Raw genomic sequence first — 17,721 nt, 5'->3', positions numbered from 1 at the left:
AAAAAAAAAAAAGCAGCAGCAGATAAGAGAATATAATTGTGCACTTCCCTCCTCACATAGGTAACTATCCAGTTGGCCTTTGAATTTCTTCAGGCTGTCAAGCCTCAACTACCTGCAGAGGCAACTTTTCCAGTGATCAACAACTCGCTGGCTAAAAGAAAACTTCCTAAACCTCTTCCCCTGTAATTTTAAATATGGCCCTAGTTCTGGAATTCTTCATTCACTACATATTTTACTAACCTCTTAGAGCCTTCAGGTTCCCTCTAAGGTGCCTAGTTGCCAAGCTCTGTACCCACATAATCAAAGTCTTTCCTCATATGATCACCAGGCGCCTCCGTAGCCAGGTGGGAAGGAGCAGCAGTGCATAGCACACGCTTCTTGATTAGACCGGGGTTCGAGCCCGTCACCACCAAATACGGAGGATGCGGAAAGGTCCTTCAGGGAATGACCACCGCATATCCCGGAGCAATATGGCCTTAGTTGCTAATGCTCCTAAAAAAAAAAAAAAAAAAAACCAAACCAAATATGATCACCCTTTTGCCACTCTCACCATGCAAGTTGCCTACTTTTGGACCCTTTTAAGAAGCTCAATGTCTTTTTTCTGATGATGTTTCCATACTTGGATGCAGTCTTACAATTGTCTCATACAGTGGGACTATGATCTCCTTATCCCTACAGGATATTTTTTGATAAATCATCATTAGAACACCACTGCTCGGAAAATATCTGCTCGTATCGTAACTCCCAGATCCCTTGCTTTCTCTACTGTTTTTAATTCAACCCCACGAAGTGTATAAGTTATTCTGGGGTTTCTATTCCCCTAGTCTAGTTATCCCAAAAATAGAAACTTTTAATGGTAAATTTAGCAAACAGTATCATTCTTGATGTGTGCTTTCATTTCTTAATGAACTTTTTATCGACATTTACCATGAAGAGGTTAAACAGTGGGAAATAAGAACAACTCCATTTATTTTCTCCACTTCTGGTCCAAGCAGAGAGAATAAATGACAAGGAACAAAAATTTTAATGGATCCAAACTGCTTAATGCACATGTTCTAATATTCATTTTGCAACCAGCATTATACATGTTTTATTAAAAACTGGTAAAGTTCATTACCACCATGAATGAGGTGAGGATTGAGAAGCCAGGGTATTTGCACACACAGAGGGATACTTTTTTTTTTTTTGGAAGGCTGCTGGTAGTACCATGAATTGGCTGAAGGTTGGGAAGCACAAACAAACTTGCTGACACAAAAAAGGAATTTTTTTTTATTCTGTAAAAGACCGCTGAATCTATTATTCAAATAACACTGAAAACACTTTCATTTAAAACACGTATAGATTTCTGTGGGGAATGGGAGAATAGGGGAAGGGGAAATTATGGAATTTGATGTGATCCTACAATTCTCCTGGGGACTAAAAGGAAAAAACACTGAAAATATGGTGACAATTCAATTTTGAATAATCTGGTATTTCCCAAAAATCTGAAATATACTTCCACTTGCATACAGTGGAAACTACATTTATATTGGTCCAAATGTAATGAAATTTCAGTGGCTTGACAAATCTTTCTAGAAGACCAAAATATAAACATAAAAATCTGTCCAGTGGGAAGGTGACTAGTTACTTGAATTGAATGATCGGACACAAGAAGGTTAATGAGTGCTTACACACTTGTAAATCAGCCTAAAATAGCAAATCTTCTTTACATCTAAACAATATGTAAAGAAGGTATGCTACTACAGTAATATCAACCTTGAAGTTTTCTACAAAATAAAAAACAATATGCTTTTCTTTTCCTTTTACGTTCTCTATTTTTGTCTGTGTGGCCTAAGTTTCTTCTCATTTTTCCTTTGTATTAATGAGTGTCTTGTCTTGTAAAATTCCCCATTTCAACCCCTAAAAAAAAAAAAAAAAAAAAAAAAATTAGAAGTCAGTTTGTGGATGCAAAGAAATATTTTTACAGGAAGACACCCAGGCCATGTAAAGTACGGTGCTTAAAACTAGACATCTGCATTCTCTCACAAAAAAGGGGGCAGGGGAATGTATTCACATTCATAAAAATAACTGAAGACTAGATATAAGAAAATTTGCCTTTAATCAAAGAGTAATCAACTTTGAAACAAGTTATTACCTAACCTAATAGAACTGGGAGCAAATTAGACTTAGAGGGATTAGATAAATTATGAAAATAGAGAAAATTTTTTATTTCATTCCATTGAGCAGATGCCACATCAGCTTTGCTTCCTTGCATTGTTCTACCATTTTAATGTTAATAGTAAAAATGACCAAATCCTGTCACAACAGTCAAGGACAATAAAAGGCAACTGTTTGCAAAAATTGATAATCACACCATTACTGATAACAAGTGGCAAATTTTTAACAAGTACCAAAAGCTTGAAGGTCTGAGAAATGGAATTAATAAGGAAAGCTTGGAGGGAAGGGTGATAATATCAAGCCCCAGACATGATTTCTATTCTTCATGAACAAACTAGAAAATGCCTTGCTCATGTAATAACTGGGAAAAATAGTACTAATTTTTATATTTGTAAGGATTTAGAAATATGCTTTAATTCAATTTAAAAAGAAATAGACTGAGATGACATTTATGCATTCAGAGAATGAATCAATGTTTTACACTTTTAAATCATTCATATCATGGATATGGATAGCACAGCACTCAAGAGGCAAAATTACCTGAAATCCAACCAACATCTATGCCTTATTATTATTAGTTATATGGTGCAAGGAAGCCTAAGGCTTTTGCTGCACCAGCCAAAAAAATACATAAATTCCTGAGTTACCGAGAGAGAGAGAGAGAGAGAGAGAGAGAGAGAGAGAGAGAGAGAGAGAGAGAGAGAGAGAGAGAGAGAGAGAGAGAGAGAGAGAGAGAAATCACCAAGAAAGATGATATCCAGCTCAGGACCCTGGGTGTACCAAGCCCATACTCACCAGATGTGAGCCCCTGGTGTTATATGATGCAATGACACAAACCTACTCACTTCCATAGCACTAGATGGAAGTTTGTTCCAACAATCAATTACTCTTTGGCTAAAAGCAAATTTTTGCACATCTCTTATACTATACAACCATCCTTTTTAAATTGAAGTTTATATCCCCTTATGAATATCATCCAAGAAAGTGTAGGGATGCCATCAATTTTTAGTTTCCTGAATCCGTTTAAACTCAAACACTTCAATCTGATTTCATCACGGGTGTTTAGTTTCCAGATGCTTTCATTTGCAATGCTGAAGTCTTTCTTGGTAAGAGTACCTTTTTTTGTTCCCCAGACCTGATGCTCTTCTCCGCACAACTTCCAAACGATCTTCAACCTTCCTAAAATGAGGTTTCCAGGCCCATATGATTCAGCCTAACCACTGCCTTATACAATGAGATAATTACTTTGTGCCTGCTCAAAAAATTCCTGTCTATGATGACAGAACACAATGAGCTGTCCTGGAAGTCTGGTCTGTACTCAGAGGTAGACTGGACCAAAAATCCTTACCAGGGAAAACTTGTAGCTACCTCATATTAGTGTTTATGGCCAAAATCACACCAGCCTCCATTGGCCTCTGGCCCACCGGGGTTTCCCCAATATGTCTTATAGCAAGTCTGCCTGTCTGCACTACTCAGAACTCAACTTTCCCATAGGTCTTTTTTGTTCTCAGTACCTTGAGTGTGGTCTCACTCAAGGCAGGTAAACTTCAAAGGCCACTTCTCAGTCTATCTAATTCATCTGTTTTTTTTGCAGTCACATACACAGATTCCTGTCATTAACCACCTTGCCAAATCCTGTGGGGAAAAGTAAATACAACAAAAGAATAAAAGCATATTATTTTTGATAATTTTCAAAAAAAAAAAATTAAAAAAACCTATTTGTGGGAAGTTCAGTATTTTGACTTACCTGATGCAATGCAGTGAGTCCATCTTCATTAGTGGAATCAGGACTTACACCCAACAGCAACAGCCTGCGAACTATAAAACAAAAAATGAGATAGAAAAAAAAATTCATATAGTAATAATTATTGATTGGCATAATTAACAACTGAGCATGTAAACTTATATGAAAAAGTTTCTAATCTTTTATCATTCTGAGCATCACTAAGAATCTCCTCCTTTTTTTGGAGTGACACTGTAAGATTATAAGGAACCAAATGCTATTGGGTCTATTATCTTAATATACACATAATAGCACAATTAGTGTACTTCAATATAAAATGAAACTTAACTCTACTACTGACACATGAATATTTAAACCAATGGGCAAATCAGCCATCTGTATATTCCAATAATCATCATGAATACTAGACCAACTACAAGATGCACAATTTTCCCCTAATGTACTGCGAGTTTGGGGAGAACCAACATGTGATCTTCCATAAGTTTGCCTTATCTCTTTACTACTGACATTAGTAGAAGCTGAAAGAAAATAGCATCAGACTTGTAGAAGAGTTTTCCAATTCTCTCAGTTTTTGAAAACCAAAGTCACATGCATGTTCTCCCTTTGGAATTTAATTTTGTTTATTTCATCTCTTTTAAATGCTTTTGAATTTTTAATTTTCATATTCTGCATATAAATATGCAATGTGAGTGCTTTAAATAAAATAGTTTTCTACCATAATTTTTACTTAGCCTAATGTACTGTTTATGTGCAACATTATATTTAACGTTACTCTGTGGCTGTCATTGTAGAGTTCACTTGTGCATGCAGGTAGCTTACTTAGAATGCATTAAGAGATGGTGGAGTTTTGTTGTCAAGGACAAGGTCAAGCAGTCAAGCATAGTTCACCTTGCAACTCTTAAGACATGAGCTTAAGTGGTAGCTGGGACCACATTAGAAGTTGACCTCGAAGTTAAAAATAGTATTTTCTCCTATACAATTTGCTTAGAAAGAGGTAAATCGTATGAAATAAAATTAAACTGCGGAAATGTAGAGTTTAAATGCCAGAATAAATATGAACAAATAAATAAATAATAAACGAATATTTAAATAAGATTCATGAAAGGTCTAGGGATCAATTCTAATGGAATTTAACAGAGGGTGTTTTACATATTTAAGATATACTTTTAAAGGAAATCCTTAAATTGAGCTTAAATTTCTGAGAAAAAACAAACAATTCAGGAGCAATACAAAAAAAACGAGAAATTTAAAACTAAATCTGAAAAAAGGAAGGATGAGAGGAGTGGGGGGGGGATGTCGAGGTTGGAATGTGAGCTACTGCTGAAGATGTCTACTACTTGGGCTGCCTTCTAAGGTACTTGATACGGGTAAACCCACTGCAGGATGGAAGCCTCCTCAACAATTCATGCTGAGGGAAATGGACCATAATCTGCCACGGTGGTTCAGTGTGAGTTGGCAGATCAACCGTATTTAGCATTCAGGGGCTTGAACCCCGGTCTACTCAAAGAGCATGTGCTACAGCACTCCCACTCCTGAACACTCGGCTACGGAGTCCTGCTTGATATGGGGGGGGTTAAATTAGCCAATCAGATGAAGAGTCTGGCTAATTTTTTTCCATTAGAAAAGGAGCCTTGAGCATTGGAAAGGGACAATATTAGCATTAGCAGAGGCATATGATGCAAGAAAGCAAGCTTATGCAGCATCAGCCAAAAAAAAAAAAAAATTTAATAAAAGAAGAGATAAGTAATTAAATAAATAAAAAGGTAGCAAATATATATATATATAGAAAAACCAATAAAGCAATTAAAAATAAAGCTTAAAACAACATCATTAAAAGTACTAAAATAAGTAGGAACATAGCACTGCTTTGTCAGCTAAAAGACTGGCACAGCACATGCAATCAATGTATAAACACAGATGCAAATTCATATGAATTATGTGTGTGGAAAAATAAGTAGAAAAGGAGCAGCAGCAGCACCAAAAGAACAAAGGAAGGAGAAAATGAGGAAACAATATGGAATCATTCATTAACTCTGGGGAAGCACCTAGTCAAGCAATGGCTGCATTATAAGAGACTACTGCTCATCACAGTGCATGGTTAGCAATTCCATAAGGGGGGGTGTTCCCCCCCCGTTTTTTTGTTAGTTGTTGGCACATCAGCTTCTATGGCCATATTGCTCCTCCCAAAGTTTTTGCATTTTACTGTGATCCAAGCCTGAGGTGGGAATCGAACCCGCGACCTTTGGGTTGCCAGGCAGGCACTTTTACCTACCTGGCTAGCCCAGTCGGCGTGTGTTCCCCTATTTCAATTAATGAGATAGGGGAGATGCCATGCCTTTGAACATGGGGGTGGGAACACCAAGGCCAAATGCATGCATTCTCTCCTGTCATGGAACATTACTGACATGAAGCACATCAATCTCAATTCAACAGTAACATTCAGATTTGGACTGCTCCCAATTTTCCACAATCACTTTTTGTTAGACATTCCAATGTGTTGTGAATCAACATCATTAAAAGTACTAAATAAGAAACTGTTCGGAGAAATAGAGTGGGCCAGTAAATCAGAGAGTCTTATAATGGGGGATTTTAATTTCCCAGATATTGACTGGAATTTGGGGGCTGGTCACTCACACAGTAGCAAGGCTTTTGTGGATTTATTGGATGATTGTTTTCTACATCAGCATGTTCGGGAGGCAACTAGAGGGAGTAATACTCTTGATTTGATTATCAGTAGTGATTCTTCATGCATTAAGAATCTGCAGATAAATGAACCACTTGGTGGCAGTGATCACAGTGTGCTGAAGTGGGAGTTACTCAAAGAGGTAACTACCATTAGGGGTAAAGGGAAGGGGTATTGCTTTCGTAAAGGCGACTACAATGGACTGAGACAGTATTTAAATTCTATACAGTGGGATCAACTGATGATATTGCCAACAGCAAATTCAAAATGGGAAGCATTCAAAGAACTTATCGTGGAAGCTACTAGGCTTTACATACCAACTAAGAAATATTGTTCAAGGTTTAGGCCTAAATGGTTGTCAGATGAACTAATGAGGCATATGGCAGAGAAGAAAAATGCATGGGATACATACAAATTAACACGTGACACGGATGCCTATGATAGATACAAGTTGATCTGTAACCAAGTTACAAAGGAGGTTAGGCAGGCGAAGGCAGATTACGAGAGATCCTTGGCAAGGGATGCGAAGAAAAACAGCAAAGAGTTCTTTACTTATGTAAACTCTAGAAGGAAGGGGATGAATCAGATTGGTCCACTTGAGATCGATGGGTCAACTGTTGATGACCCTGCTCGGGTAGCTAACAAACTAAATGAATATTTTGCATCGACATTCACACACGAGGAGTTATTCAGCGAGGGGAATGCCAGAGGTGTATTCAACTCTAGCAGTAAGCTAGAGAATCTTGTAATAACTGAGAGCAAAGTGGAGGAGAAATTGTTGAAGATAAACACAAGAAAGGCACCTGGGGTGGATGGGATCTATCCAGTTATATTAAAGGAGGCAGCAAAGGAGGTAAGCAAACCCTTAGCCATAATTATGAGAGCTTCCTTGGACTCAGGGGAGGTACCCATTGACTGGAGATGTGCAAATGTGACCCCAATTCACAAAGGGGGATCAAAGGCTGACACAAGTAATTATAGACCTGTGAGTTTAACTTCTGTTCCCGGAAAATTAATGGAGGCACTGGTGAAAGAAGCACTGCAGGATCATCTAGACAAGACTTCAGTTATAGCTAGGACACAGCATGGTTTTGTTAAGGGGAAGTCTTGCCTGACCAATTTGATTGGATACTATGATGCAGTCACACAAGAACTGGATGCAGGGAATAACTTTGATATTATATACTTGGATCTTAGAAAGGCTTTTGATACTGTTGCACATGGAAGACTGCTGCACAAATTGGAGCAGTGTGGCATTGGAGGCAAGTTGCTGCTATGGATAAAGGGGTGGTTGAGGGGGAGAAGACAGAGAGTGGTAATCAATGGACACTGCTCATCGTGGACTAATGTTATTAGTGGAGTCCCTCAGGGTTCAGTATTGGGGCCTTTATTGTTTTCTGTATTTATAAATGATATTGATGATGGTATATCAGGCTTAATGTCCAAGTTTGCAGACGATACGAAGGTTGGCAGGGTTGTCAAGGACACTACTGACACTATGCTGCTGCAACAGGATTTGGAAAGGTTGAGCAGATGGGCTTCGAGGTGGCAAATGAAGTTTAACATTGACAAATGTAAAGTACTACATATGGGAAACAGCAACCCCAGAGCAACGTATCAACTCTGTGGTACTACACTGACAGTGGTAGAGAATGAAAGGGACCTGGGGGTGGTGGTGCAGGCAGATATGAAGTTCTCTGAGCAGTGCAGACGAGCTGCGAGAGTAGCTCATGGTGTATTGTCAATGATATATAGGAATTTTTCTAGCAGGGATAAGGAGGTGATTATTCCCTTGTATAAGGCAATGGTCAGGCCACACCTAGAGTACTGTATACAGGCCTGGAGGCCTCATTTCAGGAAGGATGTAGAGCTGCTGGAACGAGTACAGAGAAGGGCAACTAGATTGGTGAATGGGACAAAGGGGTTCTCTTACGAAGAAAGGCTTAAGTTTTGCAAATTACAGTGTCTGGAAACTAGGCACCAGCGGGGTGATCTGATAGAGGTGTACAAAGCCTTGAATGGTTTGAGCATGCTCAATGCTGATGGGATTCTTCCTCTAGCTCAGAAAAATCACCTGAGAGGGCATAAATTCAAATTGAGGAAAGACAGATGTAGGATAGATGTGCGGAAATTTGCCTTTAGCCAGCGGGTGGTTGGTGGGTGGAACAGACTTCCATCCCCTGTCGTGGAAGTTGATAGCCTAAATAAGTTTAAGGCTCAGCTGGACAGGTATTTCGAACGAACAGAGGGGTGAAGTGGAAGTGGTTATTTTTATTTATTTATGTTACTTTTTTTTTTTTTTTTTTTTTTTTTTGGCTGATGCTGCATAAGCTTGCTTTCTTGCATCAAATGCCTCTACTAATGCTAATGCTAATCACAGTATTAATCAAATCAGGGGATCCATGTTCCTTAATACGCAGCCTTGTGTATCCCCAGAGCCTAATTAATGATTATTTTCTTTCCTTATTTCCTCCTATTCTTCCCTTTATTTTTCTCTCATTCTCCTTTCCTTACTTTCTTTTTGTTGTGCACCCCCTCAGATTTTTTTTTTTTTTTTTTTTTATGTGCAGCGGCACATTTGCATCAGCTGAACAGAAGCCCTGAGCTTTTTCTGCACCAGCCAAAAAAATATATATATATTAATAAACCAACTACATTATTTGACTCCCTCCTCACATAGATCACAATCAGTTAGATCTCCACATGGGTTTAGTGCACCCATGTCTACCCTTCTATTTAAGTATTTCATTCTTTTCAAAATCTGATGAAATATCCATTTCAAAAGATACTAGTGTATTAAAATGTGAACATTTTTATATCGTAAAATATTCTCATAAATAGCCACACATTACTTTTGCCAGTCACTATATGTGTAGAGTAATAAGGCCGTGTTGAAAGTTGTTTTGTCCGATTCTATTCTTAGGAAAGCAGTAATCGAATTTCCATCTCACTCCCATAGTTTCGGTCAATCCACTACATGAAGCCGACATTCGATAGGATCAGCTAGGTAGTGCTGCGCTTGCATAACTCAGGTATACAGTGGCAAAATCTGTGGGGGCTAGTGAGTAAATCGGAGTCAGGAAGGTATTCCTGAAAGAAATTCGAACTGATTACTGCGAATTGACTCTTGTCGGAAAATGGACAGAGGTAAATAGACTTTGTATGAAGAGAATACCTTAGTATAACCCGGAAGTATCATCGTATATCAATTAATAATTTACTCCTTTCTCACGGTAGATTTCTCAAATTAAACGTGTCTAATTACTAGGACAGGTGATCCTAGATTTGCTTTTCCCCACAGAAATAAGCTCCTAACCAATCAAAAACGGGGCCATCCAAAGGGGTAAGGGAGGTATATATTGGGAATATGGGAAAAACGAGGAGTTCTGGATGAAGATGGAAAAAGGAGCTAAAACTTCGATGATGAGAGATGAACAAGAGGAGGTAGTACCTGGCAAGTCACTAGGAAAGTTTTTGGGTAAGTTCGTCTTTTAGTTTAGCGACCGGTTATCTGGAATTACTGAACGACCACAGCTACTATTCTATTCCCCGCCTAATATCACATACTAACCTCTCTCCTCCCAGCTAAATACACAGATGTATTTTCTATATTAAGGCCAGAATGTGCCATCAATTGTTCCAACTACTGGATACTGCGTTTCCAGTAACGGTAAACATAACTATATGTCAACCTTACACATTCGCCTATAAATTCGAATAGCTGGATGCTCTTCTACTTATTGTATATTAACAACGATTGTTTACCGAAACTACATGAAGAATGTAGACAGAATGGCAGAAAGGTGCCATGTTACTACTATCCATTAACTAGTAAAAGTAAAACTATCCTGAGTAAAGCTAACACTTACAACATAACAATCTTAATTTCCTATTTTACTTATTAATTCTTTTACTGTAAATAAATACACAAGTCCATGTATGTATAATAAACTATACCTTGTTTGTTGATCTATCTTTCTTCAGGACTATTCCGAAATACACACTTTTGATAGCATATACATAAATATTTAAATAGACTATCATTAAAGGCGGGCTCAGAGGCCAATACACAAAGGGCCTCAGAGTTTAATCATCACAACGCAATTCTCGTTGCTGCATTCTTGCCCAACGTCCATCTGGGTGAGTTTTAGAGCACAGGATTTTGTCCTAATTTAATGCTAGACGCTCATATAAAGTCCTAGTCTTTCTGGTTTCTCATTTTAGTGCTGGAAACCTGCCTGGGAGTCTTGATATTCATATTAAACACTGCCCAGCAGGCGCCCTACATTATTACAGAAACGACTTCGGAACAAGAAACTATAAAAACAGCACAAGTTAACTTACTCTACTAACTCTCTGACTGACTAACCTCTCTGGGAAGTTTGCTTTACATATCCTACTGTTATATGGGGGAGGGCTGTATAGTCTAGAAACTACTATAAACTGACCACTGCTGCAATATTTAGAAAAATCCAGACTTAACTTTTCATCAGCAGTCTAATATGAGCAGACAGACCAAATCTAAGTATATGAAAACTAAAATATGAAATATCTTGCAAGCTGAGGGTGCTAGATAAAAACGGCACATTAAAAATCAGCATTAAATAATACTAAGTCCACATTTTTATAGAAAAAAAAATGTTATTCAGTGAATAATATATTGTTAAATAGTGGAGAAGATACAAAAAACATCAGAAAGAAATCCAAAAAAATTTATATAAATTGTGACACGCTAGATTTTAACACAGGTGATGGACCGCATGTGATGGAATGATCAGCACATAGGGGTAAAGGGGTTATTAGTGAAAATATGCTTGTGTCCAATGTCCTACATCGGCAGTTATACCACTGTATACGAGTTAAGGCTTAAGCCCCAGTTTGAGATCTTTTTATGCACATGTTATTGATTCCTTCGATTTTTTTCGAAATACAGGCAACCCCCGTAAAACACAGTACTACTACAACACGGTTTTGCTCTAACACGATTGATAAATGAAACACTTTCGAGCCTACAGGCCAGTAAAGCTCCTAGGAGTTGATGGAACATACCCTGTAATCTTAAGGGAGGCGGAAAGTGAGTGCATTGAACCATTGAGGCTAATTATGCAAGAATCACTAGACTCTGGGGAGATTCCGTTGTATTGGAAAAGTGGCAATGTATCTCCCATACATAAGGGTGGCTCTAAGAGTGAAGTGGGAAATTATCGACCTGTCAGTCTGACTTCAGTGGTAGGGAAAATCATGGAGACAATGATCAAGGGTGGAATTCAGGCTCATTTGGATCGAATTGAAATTATCAAGGATACTCAGCATGGTTTTGTAAAAGGAAAAATCATATTTAACAAATCTGGTTTGCTATTTTGAAAGGGTCACTCATGAGCTGAATTTAGGGAATAATTTCAACATTGTTTATTTAGATTTCAGCAAAGCTTTTGACTCAGTCCCACATGAGCGGTTGCTTTATAAGCTGGAACAGGATGGCTTCAGGGCAGGAGGCAGAGGGTTGTGATAAATGGCTATTCCTCAAGGATCAGTATTAGGACCACTGTTGTTTTTAATTTTCATAAACGACATCGATGAAGGGATGGTGTGATGTCTAAATTTGAAGATGATGTTAAAATTGGTAGAGTAGTTAATGATCACTGTCAAGCTGAGCTTCTTCTATATATAGAGAGACCTAGATAGACCAAGAATGGTCAGAAAAATGGCAGCTATGCTTTAATCCAACAAAGTGTAAGGTATTACACCTGGGAAAGAGTAATCCCAAAATAACTTATTCACTTGGTGGAGTTAAATTACTGGAGGAAAGGGACTTGGGTGTTACGATACGGTCAGACATGAAATTCTCTGAGCATTGTAGACAGGTTACAAGAAAGGCCCATGGTGTCCTATCGAACTTTTGCAAGTAGAGATAGGGACGTGATAATCCCATTATATAAGGCTTTTGTTAGACCATACTTGGAATACTGTGTTCAAGTATGGAGACCACACCTAAATAAACACATCGAGCTTCTTGAAAGGGTGCAAAGACGGGTAACTCTCCTGGTGAGATCGGCAAAAGGGCATCCTTATGAAGAAAGGCTTCGAATATGTGGGTTGCAGAGTATGGAAACTAGACACCTTAGAGGAGATTTGATTGAGGTGTTTAAGGCTCTGAGAGGCATCAGTAAAATGAATGAGGATGAAATTTTCAAGATTATAAATGATGCTAGAACTAGGGAACATAAATTCAAGTTACAGGGGAGGGGGGGGAATGTTTAGATTGGACTGCAGGAAGTTTTATTTTAACCTGCGAGTTATAAATTACTGAAATAAGTTGCCTACATTAGTGGTAGAGGCTGACAGTTTGGGGAAATTCAAATGTCATGTGGATAGTACCTTCGGGTGAGGGAAGCGCATAGGATGATAGGTTTAATTTCCTTCTTTTATTAATTATTATTTATTTATTTTTTAATCATTGTTTTATTCGGGATTTTTTTTTTTTTTTTTGGCTGGTGCAGCATAAGCCATAGGCTTTCTTGCTACTAAATTTTAAATACTTCATTACTAATACTAAATTGCAGCAATCCTTGCACAACAAGGTACTTAAATATCACTGTTTCACTCTAACACGGTTAGAGATTTTCGGTAAATCTTGCATAACGGTATTTTTGAGGTTTTGTGCAGGGATGTAATTTTTCAAAATATTCACTCTTTGAATCCCCACTGTTGACTCGCTAGTCAAAAAAAAAAATGAGAAATCCCTGTATTTTATTTTGTTGGGAAATCCCCACCTTACGTTCTGTGCTATTGAGCTTGTGCCTGTTGAAAAATCTAGATTTTAAAGTTTTATTACTATTGGATAGCACACCAGGCCATCCAAACGTTGAAGTTATATTCCTACCAACACAGTTATACTAGGTTAATACAACTTCTTTCATTCAGCCATTAGATCAAGGCATTTATATCCACCTTTAAAACTCATTACATCAGAAAATCATTACAATGGATTTTTAAAAAAAATGGTTCCGAATCTACTGAGGTGATGGAGGCATGGTTTCCATGCCTCCATCACTTCTCCATTACATCATTTCTCAATTGTGGACTATCAGAATCATATCGTTAAAAACCGTCAACGTTAAATGTCAACGTGGCCAGAGTCAATTCATTTAGGAAATATGGTGGAACATGCAGAAAACGGTGCGATAGTAGAACTTGCTATTTCAGTAATTGAAGGTTTTGATGATATGGCTACTGAAGCCCTCGTGGGTAGCACAGTTGTTTTTGCGGAAGAAATTTTTATTGGTCTTCTTCACAACGTGGCTGAGTTAGTCGGGCTCAGACAGGGTAGCATGGTTTTTTTCTCTCCCGGAAACTCGGGTTTTCGTCCAGCAAAACAATCTCATGACACGAAATTTATAGACAATACACACAGAGTAACATGGCCTTAGTCGCCTATGCTCCTAAAATAATAAAGATATGATTACTGAAGACGTTCAAGAATTACTGATAGAAAAAGAGGCTGGCGAAGCGGATTTGGGGGAAATGGCATCGGAGGTAAAACCAAATCAATTCAGAAGATGATAGCACAGATGAAACTTCTGAGCTTCCAAATTTTATGCTAAAAAGAGTACGGGAAGACAAAGTTAGCCGAGCAATTTAGTCTTATTTTTTGAATGCAGATTCTTGAATGAAAGGAGCCCAAAGTTCAAAAGGGAGCTCAAAAAATGCTTAGTTCCATACGATGAAATTCAAAGATTTATCAAGCAAAAGCACACGAACCCAGAAGGTACACGAAATCTAGAATGGTGTATTTTTGTTAGTTTTTTTTTTTTTTTTTTAACGAAATAGCGTATTTTTGTTAGCTTTTGGAACTTAACCCCCCTTTTTGTACTTTTCCTGAATCCCGTATAACACGGTTTCGCGCACACTTTATAGGAACCTAACTACCGTGTTATGCGAGGGTTATTTTATTTTTTATTATTATTATTATTTTTTTTTTTTTTTTTGTCAGTTGTTGACGCATCGGTTTCTGTGGCCATAATGCACTTCCCAAAGTTTTGCATTTTCTACCCTGATCCAAGCCAGAGGCGGAATTCGAACCCGCGACCTTTGTCAGGGCGAGGGTTACCTGTACACACACGCGCGCGCGCATACTCACATACATATATGTATGTACAAATGCAACAGTGTCCAATTTGTGTTTTAAGCAAAGGAATATTGTATTATATTGTGCTGTATTTCACACACACACACGTAATACTGCCTTTTAAGTTCCAAGAGTTTCCACTACCGCCGAAAGCCGGGCTCCCAACTAAGTGCTTTTACATGTCGCATACTTTATCTGAAGCTGACAACCCGTGCTCCCGAAATTGGAACCACATTTCGGCAGAGTTCATTCGGTCGAATGAGTTCTGTGGAACTTCAACCAGAGGTTTTACGGTTCGCTTAACGTATAACTATGAACGACGTGAGATCGATGGTTCCACCGCGGCAGGCTGTTATCTAGCGACTGCATAGATTCTAATCTGGTGTACAATATTTTCAACTCCGTTAGCAATACGGGATATACCATTTCCCAGCGTCTCTTTTGACGGAGTTACATTTATGGTAGCAATCCATTTCTATTACCTGAAAAATTACGTTGCACGCGCCATGAAAAAAGGAGAAAATTCGTCAGTGGAGAACGGACGCTACATCGGATTAACGATGAATACGTGTATCCACTCCGTAAAACAAGACGCGCATTTGCTCCAAAAGACGGCCGGCAAACGACAGTCTGATTACTCGAAAAAACGTAAAAACACTGCTGGAGAAAATTTATATTTTAGAAACATTAATAGATGACAGATCAGCGATTAGTCAGTACGTTCTACATCAATTAGTTAAGAAAAGGAAGAATTACCTCTATGATATCTTGTAGTAGAATCCTTTTGTGCTGATACTCCTTTTTTTTTTTTTTTTTTTGTATGTGCGCGCGTTTTTGTATGAGCGGCTCGTTTCTCTGTTCAGTTTTACAGACTCTGTCAAGGTAAGGCCAGTGTGCGTCGTGTAAAAAAAAAAAAAAAAAAAAAATTCATCCCGCATAGGAATATCCCATTCTGGATGAAGATAGATGAAAGGGAAGAAGAGAGAGAGAGAAGTTTTTCATCCCACATGGGAGAAACTGACAGGAAAGAAAACTTTGTGAGCGTGTGTGTGTGTGTGTGTGTGTGTTCTGTAGTGTGATGTTTGTGTTTTGGCCTATTGGCTACCTGGAAGCAGTGATCACCTGGACAACCGCCCCCAGGTACTCGTCCCTAGCAGTGGGAGGGCAAGGAGTTTCCCAGGGAGGAAAGAAAAACTTGTATAAGATGAAGGGAGGGAAGGAGAAAAGAGGAGGATTCCCCGGCCCAGGGAAGCCCCAATCCAGGATGTTGAATTAACTATGCAAATAATTTACATCAATTCCTCACACTCTTAGACAGAATCAATTACGCAATGCACCAGGGAATCAGTGGCCCGCAGACTCCAAACTCGACCCTAAAATCGCATCGAATCATCATCCCAAATCTTTCAGTGCGAAAAGGCAATAAGTCCATACTTTAAAAACAATGTAAATGCTTTGAAACCAATTTAAACAACGAGCCCATCGTTTTTAACACTTTAAAAACAAAAGTTAAAACAGAAAACATGAATACACTGAAACATTAAGGAATTAATGAAATTCCTTTTAATTCCTTAATGTTTGAGTGGATTCTTAATGTTTAAAGGGTTTAAATTGGTTTCAAAGCATTTACATTGTTTTTAAAGTTTGGGTTGGTGGTTAGAGGTAATTTTAGGGTCGAGTTTGGAATCCCAGGGCTACCGATTCCGTGGTGCATTTGCATCATTGATTCTGTCTAAGAGTGTGAGGAATTCATGTAAATTATTTGCATAGTTAATTTAACAACGAAGAGTATCAGCAAAGAGGTAATTCCTCCTCCTCTTCACTAATTTTTGAAACATATTTCTCCCCATCAAAACTGATAATCTCTCTTTTTGCAATGCACATATTTCAGTTTTATTTATTTTTACTTAATTATTCTTCTGAAAAATAATTACGCCTTATACTGAAATCGCGCCGCTAGAGGTCAAAACTTAGAGAATTCGAAGATTCATCATTTGTTTTATTTTTTTAAATTATTAATAATGTCACAACATCCTGTTTCTAGATTTAGGTTTTGTTAAGGCAATTACGTATAATAAAAAGAAGCATAGTCTCTCTCCCTCCCTCTTGGCTAAATATTCTTTCATTACTTAAATGTAAAGAATCGCTAAAATTCCGTTATAAGTTTTGCCATTGACTCTAATAGGAGAACCGGTTATAACGATCGTTAGTGGAACCGCAAATTATAATTATTACTCAGTATGAGGAAATGTGATGTTATCGGAAGAGTAGCATGAAAAAAGGGGAGGGGAGGGCGGATGGCAAAACGACTGCGGCCTCCTATTAAGTCATATTACATGAGTAATAGTACAGTAATTGTTATTCCTATGGGGGCCCCCACAGGGAACCCAAGCTGAGGTTCTGCCTATTGGCCTGAACTTCTGAAAACGATCAAAGTTGTTACTTCAAACTTACAACAATGTTCCTTTAGGGACTAGATGGGGAATTACGGAATCAGAATTGTAACAGACTCTCCCCAGGGACCAACAAAATATTACTGAAAATTATGTCGATTTGACTTTTCTTTCTCGAATAATATCCAAATATCCAAACTATATAGATTTCTGTAGGGTTTCTAAATGATCCTAAAACGTTCTTAGAGACTAACAGATCATCAGTTGAAGATCTCCGACTTAACGAATAATGACAAAATTCGAAACATACTTCCATAGGTGCACATACCGGGAAGGGGGGATAAGTGGGCTAAGGTTCCAAAGTACTTTTTTTTTTTTTTTTTTTTACATTATATAATTGTACTCTCATTTGCTGATGCTTGAAAAGCCACTAACATGAAATTTAGCAGTCCACCCCCTACCACAACAAAATTTCTGAATGCGCCACTGTATACTGTATTTACATATTGACAAAAATAACTCAAGACTTTGCGGTGGGGAAAAAGACTCCAGAAATCCTTAAAGACCCAAATATACAATTTCACGAAAATCCGTCCACTGGAAGTCGAGTTGTTAC

The 17,721-nt window shown here is 38.1% G+C and overlaps 1 protein-coding gene across 3 annotated transcripts in view; it reads right to left on the bottom strand.

The window, feature by feature from the left end:
- The window catches only part of MYPT-75D (Myosin phosphatase targeting subunit 75D), a 264,758-nt gene that overhangs the window by 39,436 nt on the left and 207,601 nt on the right, over positions 1-17,721 (bottom strand). For all 3 annotated transcript variants that reach the window (XM_090378617.1, XM_090378616.1, XM_090378618.1), the window contains one exon: positions 3,905-3,975. In XM_090378617.1, the coding sequence (XP_090234743.1) occupies positions 3,905-3,975 (71 nt within the window). The remainder of the gene's footprint in view (positions 1-3,904; positions 3,976-17,721) is intronic.

This window comes from Mastigoproctus giganteus, chromosome 7 (assembly GCF_048544385.1).
Source record: "Mastigoproctus giganteus isolate SK-2022 chromosome 7, ASM4854438v1, whole genome shotgun sequence".
Classification (NCBI taxonomy): Eukaryota; Metazoa; Arthropoda; class Arachnida; order Uropygi; family Thelyphonidae; genus Mastigoproctus; species Mastigoproctus giganteus.
This window is presented reverse-complemented; position numbering and strand designations above follow the sequence as displayed.